At 42.8% G+C, this 9110-nt stretch overlaps 1 protein-coding gene across 3 annotated transcripts; it reads right to left on the bottom strand.

Annotated features, from left to right (window-relative positions):
- Positions 1-3576: 3576 nt before the first annotated feature.
- On the bottom strand, positions 3577-8888 carry LOC148040571 (calcium-dependent protein kinase 28-like). Of its 3 annotated transcripts, none has more exons than XR_015695017.1 (12): positions 8334-8888; positions 7766-7896; positions 6781-6822; positions 5994-6105; positions 5809-5887; positions 5549-5718; positions 5324-5450; positions 5127-5239; positions 4882-4989; positions 4541-4603; positions 4258-4385; positions 3577-4113 (listed from the first exon to the last, which is right to left on the bottom strand). XR_015695017.1 is itself a non-coding variant. In XM_087701046.1 (12 exons), the coding sequence occupies exons 1-12, from the start codon at positions 8643-8645 to the stop codon at positions 3997-3999; spliced, it is 1479 nt and encodes a 492-aa protein (XP_087557172.1). In that variant the 5' UTR covers positions 8646-8886; the 3' UTR covers positions 3580-3996. The 3 variants fall into 3 exon arrangements, 2 of the variants coding, with proteins under 2 accessions (XP_087557172.1, XP_087557169.1); XM_087701046.1 differs by having other exon boundaries at positions 3580-4113; positions 4258-4431; positions 5549-5649; positions 8334-8886; XM_087701043.1 differs by having other exon boundaries at positions 3582-4113; positions 4258-4431; positions 8334-8884.
- Between the last annotated feature and the right edge of the window lie 222 nt (positions 8889-9110).

Genomic DNA, 9110 nt, shown 5'->3' with positions numbered 1-9110 from the left:
CATGGCAAAGTACTTCCACCTGCAACTTGAAAACCCATTGAAGCATATATATCATGCGGTAAGATTGCAAGATGCAATAGGTGGGGGTCTTGATTTGAGTGTGTGATAAATGTTGGGATGGTAACGGCAACTTGTCCCACTGTGGTCTGTTCACTCCAACTCGCTCGCTCGCTCGCTCTCTCTCTCTCTCTCTCTCTCAAAAGCACTTGTGCAGAAGGTGTTTCTTGTGCTCCTTTGCACCCAATGTGTAATAAAGGGGGGAAGCTACCTGCCCACACTTTTCTCGCAACCCAAGGGCGGTTACACATAGGGCTAAATCCCCTGCCCGCCCATTCCGTGTAGTTGTTTAGTTATAAAATGCAACCTTTAGTAGGGACCAACGAAGATGAGTAGGGGATTCTTGATCATCCATTGCCCTATACTCAGTGTATTAAGCATTGTCGTTCCCTTCCTCCGACGTGGTTGTTCCCTACTAAGCCTGTGAGAGCTCCCAACTTCTCTTGCATGGCAAAGTGCTTCCACCTGCAACTTGAAAACCCATTGAAGCATATATATCATGCGGTAAGATTGCAAGATGCAATAGGTGGGGGTCTTGATTTGAGTGTGTGATAAATGTTGGGATGGTAACGGCAACTTGTCCCACTGTGGTCTGTTCACTCCAACTCGCTCGCTCGCTCGCTCTCTCTCTCTCTCTCTCTCTCAAAAGCACTTGTGCAGAAGGTGTTTCTTGTGCTTCTTTGCACCCAATGTGTAATAAAGGGGGGAAGCTACCTGCCCACACTTTTCTCGCAACCCAAGGGCGGTTACACATAGGGCTAAATCCCCTGCCCGCCCATTCCGTGTAGTTGTTTAGTTATAAAATGCAACCTTTAGTAGGGACCAATGAAGATGAGTAGGGGATTCTTGATCATCCATTGCCCTATACTCAGTGTATTAAGCATTGTCGTTCCCTTCCTCCGACGTGGTTGTTCCCTACTAAGCCTGTGAGAGCTCCCAACTTCTCTTGCATGGCAAAGTGCTTCCACCTGCAACTTGAAAACCCATTGAAGCATATATATCATGCGGTAAGATTGCAAGATGCAATAGGTGGGGGTCTTGATTTGAGTGTGTGATAAATGTTGGGATGGTAACGGCAACTTGTCCCACTGTGGTCTGTTCACTCCAACTCGCTCGCTCGCTCGCTCTCTCTCTCTCTCTCTCTCTCTCAAAAGCACTTGTGCAGAAGGTGTTTCTTGTGCTTCTTTGCACCCAATGTGTAATAAAGGGGGGAAGCTACCTGCCCACACTTTTCTCGCAACCCAAGGGCGGTTACACATAGGGCTAAATCCCCTGCCCGCCCATTCCGTGTAGTTGTTTAGTTATAAAATGCAACCTTTAGTAGGGACCAATGAAGATGAGTAGGGGATTCTTGATCATCCATTGCCCTATACTCAGTGTATTAAGCATTGTCGTTCCCTTCCTCCAACGTGGTTGTTCCCTACTAAGCCTGTGAGAGCTCCCAACTTCTCTTGCATGGCAAAGTGCTTCCACCTGCAACTTGAAAACCCATTGAAGCATATATATCATGCGGTAAGATTGCAAGATGCAATAGGTGGGGGTCTTGATTTGAGTGTGTGATAAATGTTGGGATGGTAACGGCAACTTGTCCCACTGTGGTATGTTCACTCCAACTCGCTCGCTCGCTCGCTCTCTCTCTCTCTCTCTCTCTCTCTCTCTCTCTCTCTCAAAAGCACTTGTGCAGAAGGTGTTTCTTGTGCTCCTTTGCACCCAATGTGTAATAAAGGGGGGAAGCTACCTGCCCACACTTTTCTCGCAACCCAAGGGCGGTTACACATAGGGCTAAATCCCCTGCCCGCCCATTCCGTGTAGTTGTTTAGTTATAAAATGCAACCTTTAGTAACACCAAAAGTGCCATGTCCTAGTGGTAGTTCCTGGCCCGAATCCTGACCTGCACAATGAAATTTTCTTAATCGAAGGTCTTGTCATCTAATTAGTGGGCACAACAAAAATCTTTTTTTGGGGGGGGGGGGGGGGGGGAAGTGTCCGCGAACTGAAAAAAGCGGACCAAATCAAATCTACACATGTCAGCCAGGGGGACACTCCGATTTTTTTGAAAACCTGCTGACAGCTGTTTGTGTGTAACCGGCCCAACTGAACGGACCCACCCCAGCACAGAATTCACTGCAGAGCGCTGCTGGCCCCTGGGGGGGCCAACTTCCAAGCCTTCGCTATTAAAAACGTGGAAGTTAGAACACATTGAGCACAACGTGCGTCCCACACATTTTTCTTGGATGTCCTGACACTGCAATTATCTCAGAGCCCTGAATATTGAGAAGGGCCTGGGCCCTGCACTAGGCATAGTGCGCACTTAAAGAGTTCCAGAGATTATGCAAATCGATTTCCCGTGGTGTCTGTGATCCTTACACAGTTACACTCCCAAGGCACGGACCTGAAAGAATGTGCAGAGCGGTTACTGCGATGCAAAAGAAACTTTGACATGCACGCACAGGACAGACCTAACGCTGTGCTGAGAGAAAGGATTTCCAGGGAGGATTGGTACAGGCAATCTGAGATCCCAAAACGAGCATATGATGTTCGAAATGTACCCGAATTTCTTGAACTAGCCCCAACTGGATTAGCTGGCTATTAACCAAACACTGACGTTTCAAGATGAAAATGTCTTGGAAAACACAAAAATGGCATCGTACTAGGTTCCTACCAGGTTGATTTGTGCAGAACCTCTGAATGTGGCATGTGGCAGGTGCATACATTGCATTTTATCCAACATCAGGTAATAGGAAGTGGAAGAATGGTAACTGGGTAATGCTCCTGGTACACAGATTGCCCTTGCAACTCCAACGTCACACAACATTCTCATATGTTAGTTCAAATATCACCGGCAAACAAGAAAACAAAGCTTTTCAAAAAATTTAGTTCAGAGACTAAGTATAAACTTACTGATAAATGCGAAAGAGAAGAGAGGACCTGCAAATAGAACACTGTAACTCTGTCCTTCATATGAATGACTATAGAGGTGATGTTCTGTGACCCCTCGAACTTCAGATTCCAATACTGATACAATAAATACTCATATAGTGTCTCTGATCTTGCATTTATTCAGTATGGCCCATAGCACCTTCAGATCCGTCTGCAGTTTGCCTTCAGGCTTACAGCAGCCATACAGCTCTCAAATCATCCCTCGAGGTCCTGTCCCTGTGTTGCTTTGTTTGCAGCTATATACAACTAGAACATCTGAAGGCCTACAACATCAACATAGGGAGCATGGAGACAGCATCATGGTCCCCATAGGAAAGCCTAGTTTCAGACATTCGTACTCCCCAGACGGTTGCAAATGTCTGAAAGTAGGCTTTACTATGAAGACCACGATAGAAAAGTGCAGTTCCAGACATTAGTACTCCCATTGTCAAGTACTCAAGAGTGCTCCCTCTCTCTTACCTTATGAGGTTAAAAATGCATTGAAAACATGCAGTAACAATATATTATTCCTCTGAGCACCATTTGAAAAACAGTACAGGCTATGTTACGTGCTGAGAAATATCCCACCAGCAGTAAAGCAAATTAAAGAACTTTAGTACATGATAAACTATAATGTACAAGATGACCAAGGGATCATGTGCTGTACAAAATAATTCAAGAGCTTTAGTAAATGATAAGCCACAATGTACAAGATTGATCAAAGGATTGTGTGTTATACATAATATAATTGAATAGGGGAGACGCTGTACAAAGTTCCCCTTTTGACTTTCTTGAATATTATGAATGAATACAGTTGGTGAGGTGTTACTTTTTCTCTACATGGAGGTCCCAAAGCTTCTTTTGTTATCCTTGTATTAGAACTGACATTCCTGCATCTTGCCAGCTCTTGGTGATGTCCCAGAAATGGGTTTTAACCCTCTATTTCATGTGTATGAACTTCGCTCATTAGAGCTTATGTATGTTCAGATCTGTATATAAAAAAAACTGGATGTAACCTTATTACATGTGCAGACTTGCTTGAAGCAGACATTGGAACTCTTGTAAACTGATCCTTCCGTCTTTATCAATGTCAGCCTCATCAATGATGTCATCAATAGATGTATTTATTCCAGTATACTACCATATTAAACCAAGGAAAACCCAAGAACAAAAGGAGTTGTTTAGAATTCTTTCAAGGATCTCTCACAAAATTCAGCAGTCATTCACAGTTTCATGGAAGACTCCTCTCTATTGCAACGATTACTACATAACAAAAATTACCAGTTTTAGCTCCTCAGGTGTGATATATCCATCTTTGTCGACATCCAATTTTTCGAATGCAGCATGGCATTGCTTTTGCCATTGCCTTCTATCAAGGTCCTCTAATTGATGAACATGCAATGCCGCAGCTGCAAAGTCATCAAATTCAACAAGACCATCCATGTTTGTATCCATCTACATTGCCAAACAAGTTCATCACTGTACAGCTTGACCTTTGCAAAGGCTAGCCCATACAATCAAACAGGAAATTGTCATAATCTATTCTGCAAGGACAAGGGCTTACCGCATGTAATATCTCCTGGACATTTGAGTCCTGCAGTCTCCAAGGCTTGTCTTTAGCTAGAGCCTAAACATTGAGCAATTCAGAGACTATGTTCTGTAATTCTCTCCCACACGCAGAACGAAACAGAGCTTAAATAGAAAATTAAATTGCAATAAAATGGGTGCATTGAAGCTGTGATGCATGCACCTGAAACTACAGATCCACTCTACATTTGACATTTCCTTTCTAAACATAATGAGAACTATTGCACCCAAATTTAGATGCTCAGCAATGTAGAAACCTGTGCAAGCTAGAGGCTTTATAGATATAGCCTAGAGTTAAATTTGCACTAAGTCAATTACCTGTTGAATTTCTTCCAATGTGATCATTCCATTCTTGTCTGCATCAATCACATTGAACTGATCTCGCAAATTCACTGTTTGATCTGCCGTCAAGATGCTCACAACTGCCTGTGCAAGTAACCAAGTTCGTTGCAAACCATTAATTCCCAAAACAATAACATGAGAAGCTTCAGACAATAAATTTATTCCTATTGACAATTTTCTTATTTCTCGAAACAATTGGTCAATGTAGTAAGAACTCTCACCCTCAAGGCAATCTTTCTTAAGTGGCCGTATTTCACAAATTCGCGCATGTTTGATAGAAGACAAATGTCCAGAGGAATATCTGGAGCTTCTCCTCCTCTTATCCATGGATGGGCTGCAACAATTATTTGATAGAATCAGGCAAGTCTTGTGATTTTAGCTAGTTTGAAGGTTTCAAACTAAAGGTCCAAATCCTTACATAATGCTTGTGCAGCTGTGAGCCTAGCTCGTGGATTCTTGTTCAACAACTTCTCCACCAAGTCTTTGGCACTAGGACTGATGGATGGCCATGGTTTTTGCTTAAAATCAGGCCTTTTTCTCAAAACCTGATTAGTCATTCAGGGTTCAGTTCAATAAAGAGTCTTAATATGCTACATTATGAGCTTCAAAAGAGAGTATAAGCATCATTTTGGAACAATTCAACCTCATGATAAATGCAATCTTCCCTCTTCTCATAGAATGGTCGTCTACCAGATAAGAGGATATATGTGATGACACCAATGCTCCAAATATCAGACTCTGGACCTGACCTTTGCCTCAAAACTTCAGGGGCCACATAGTATAAACTTCCAACCACACTCTGAAAAACCTTTCCTGTGAGTTGGAAGAGAGATATTTTCAAAGCCAAAGATTTACCATAAACAGTCATTTACATCACATTCCAGGCATAATTTGGTACTTTACCTGGTCTTATGTAATCTGATAATCCAAAATCAATCATCTTCAATACAGAATCTTCATGCTCAGACTGAAACAAGAAGTTCTGGGACATATGCATAAGCATACACATCCCAAAATAGTCAAACATTAGTATGCAAAACATTGTTATGCAATGAAGAAACTTTCATTGATGAAAAACCGAAACTTACTTCAGGCTTCAGATCACGATGGACAATGCCATTGAGGTGGCAGCATGCAACAGCCTTCAGCATCTGCCGTACAACTTTTGCTGCATCTTTCTCAGTGTAGCGACTATTTTTTCTGGTCAATGCAAACAAATAAAACACAAATCTATAGCTGTCTCCATATATGAATTTTTAGAATTTCTTGACTTCAATTGCTCACAACACTAAAGCAATTGTTAACTCAGTTTGATCCTGAAGCAACACCGGACACTGCTCTAGCATGTCCAGTATTTTATCTGTGTATACAGTCAGATATTTTGCACAGTCCAGCAAATCCATCAGGCGTATTTTATCTGTGCATACAGTCAGATATTTTGCACAGTCGCACTGTCAGGTAAAATTTTCATGGCTAAAGATGGTAGTCCAATAACAGAAAAAACAGACTATAATGCAGAGCATCATTAGAATTCTTCTTTGAGACTATAATGCAGAACATTTTAGAATTCATCTTTGACATTAGAACTGTACAGCTATAGAAGTGAACTTCAATCAAGTTGACTTTTGGGGGTATAGTTTTGCATTCAAAGGATTATGTGAGATGTTCTCTAAAACTTCATTCTGCTCCTAAATACAGAAGAAGCTTCGATTCTAAACCCTGCTTGTAAAATCACTCGGACAAGATTTGAAATTTTACCAACATATTAGCAATGACTTGAGCTATCTCATAGCCTTTCAAGTTAACCCTTATGTGCCTTTTTACAAATTGAAAAACTTGTATCAAAGTTCATTGAGAGCATATTTTAAAGCTTACCGGGAAAGAATCCGATCAAGTAACTCCCCTCCTTTGCAGAGCCTGGCCAACCAGATCAAAGTCAATAAGCTGCATGTCTAATTATATGTGCATATAGCAAGAAACTTGTGCCTCTTTATGATTGAACCAAGCGTTGATACCAAAACATATCTTTTTTGTTCAGTGTTCTGTTGACTGCTGCTAGACTACTGTTCCTAGGATATAATGAAATACTTATAAAATGTCTAGTGTGCAAGACTCTCAATATGAAGAAAACCATCATTTATTATGCCGATATTGCACCATCTTAAGTCAAATTATCTGATGTACATTAACTGAAGCATTTAAACTCTGAACATGAACACTGGTGTACAAAGCCTTCTGCTAGACCAATCAGCATTGCATGCTGCAAGAGTCATGGACTGCAGTCAAGCATGGGCCTGAAGCTGCACAGCCCTCTGCACACTCAATTGCTTGGAGACCTCACAAATTCGCACATGGTGAGCACAGAAACTTGTCCCCCACACAGAGGGCTCATTATTGGCCACTACTTACAGCTTTTACAACCATCTATGAGCCAATAGCATATTGCTGCTTGTGTAACAATTTGTGGGCATGACTCTTTCATTTATGCTTCCTGCATAGACACACCACATTTAGAACATTTGTCCCACCCATGGGCAAGCGAGGGTTCAAACCACACTGGCTGCAAAATTTTTTGACCTCCCTCCCAACACACCCATGCACGCATGTGCACATGTGCACACACACACATTTTCATGATTGCTTGGCTGCAAGCATCTAAGTCGCCCAGAATTTGTACAAACACAGAGAGAAAGTTTGACCTCCCTCCCAACACACCCATGCACACATGCGCACGCACACATGGACACGTTTTCATGATTGCTTGGCTGCAAGCATCAAAGTCACTCAGAATTTGTACAAACACAGAAAGAAAGTATCCACATATTAATGAGAAAAACACTAAGTTGCTTCAGACACTTACTCCATGACAATGTACACGCTATCATCATCTTCAAATACTTCATGTAGCTGTACCACATTTTCATCTCCTGATAATGCTTCCAAAATCTTCACTTCACGTTTAACATCCTCCACTGCATTAGGATCTAGCATCTGGTAAAAGTAGTTCAAAATTTTGGTCAGAGATAGTAGCTAAGACTCGTTAAAGTGTGAATTAGGTTAGCTCAATCTCTTTGGCAGCATACACGAAAGGACTGAAAGCATGCCTCGAATGTCTCTCCAATGGTGCTTTAACATTTTCAAACGGTTGCACTAAACTCAATAATGGACAGGATAACACAAATTCGGAAAGAAGTGCAACCCGTGAATGGCATTGTTTGCCACCAATTTGCACTGGCTGTTGCTGTTTGAATGCAGTTGTAAATGCTACAAAAAACTGGCAATGAAGTGCACACAAAGCAATCAAAAACGGCAAATCTCAGGAAAGAGATGTGTAGGTCGAACGCATCAACGAGTTTTTGCAGAAAACATCTAAAGCTACAGCCTTCTGATCCGGCAGAAGTCCTGAATGCCTTAACTTTCAAGAATACCTTGCTCTTGTCGATCACTTTCACAGCAACTTCCTCTCCGGTCTGAATATGCGTGGCAATGAAGGTCTTGCCGAAATGGCCACGGCCGATCTTCTTGCCGGGCTCGTATTGATCCTCAAAATCGGTAGAGTAACCGAAATTGGTGAGCTTGCCGAGGGGGACAATGGCGTGGGAGCTGCTTCTCGTGCTTCCGAGAACGCAGGCAGCCAGATTTCCAGCTTGCGAAGACGCCATGGCTTTCATCTTCATTCTCTTCTTCGTGCGTTTCTTGCCGAAGGCAGAAGCACAGGCGAAGGAGAAGGAGGCCCCCATGGCGGCAAAACTTTTTGACTGTCTGTAAGTGGATGTACTGTGCGTACAATGAAAAGAGAGTAAACCTGGCAGCGATGTAGGTAGAATACGATAGACAGGTACAGAGAGAAAGAGAGAGAGGGGGCGGGGCGGGGCGGGGCTGGGCTTGTGATGTTTTTATTCTGTTTGGCGTTGTCGATGATGGTGAGCTTGACGGAATGCTTTGCCATGACTAGGGGTGACGCCGGACGGGTCTTCTATGTAGGAACTTGGAGTAAATGCGTGCTTTGCCAATCGTGTCGCCTTCCCAACCTCCAAGTTCCTAGTCTCTTTACGTGATCTACAAGCACATGCATTAAGTTCTCAGCAGAGCAAATGGCACACGTGACAGCAGGTATTATAACACGTCATATCATACATGCCACGGTCGGCGGGCCCGGGCCTTGGGTCTTCGGACTTCCAAAGTTCCAGAGTGGACTTGGCTTT

Source organism: Lygodium microphyllum, chromosome 2 (genome assembly GCF_053477565.2).
Source record: "Lygodium microphyllum isolate KBCC chromosome 2, Lygodium_microphyllum_v1.1.10, whole genome shotgun sequence".
NCBI lineage: Eukaryota > Viridiplantae > Streptophyta > Polypodiopsida > Schizaeales > Lygodiaceae > Lygodium > Lygodium microphyllum.
This window is presented reverse-complemented; position numbering and strand designations above follow the sequence as displayed.

Bases quoted from the DNA above. Each gene is read 5' to 3' on its own strand.
- LOC148040571 (XM_087701043.1), bottom strand. From the start codon at position 8,645: ATGGGGGCCTCCTTCTCCTTCGCCTGTGCTTCTGCCTTCGGCAAGAAA. The intron at 5,240-5,323 runs GTAAGGATTTGG...TAATTGTTGCAG, and splicing joins CACAGCTGCACAAGCATTAT to CCCATCCATGGATAAGAGGA. The intron at 4,604-4,881 runs GTAATTGACTTA...CTCAATGTTTAG, and splicing joins CATTGGAAGAAATTCAACAG to GCTCTAGCTAAAGACAAGCC.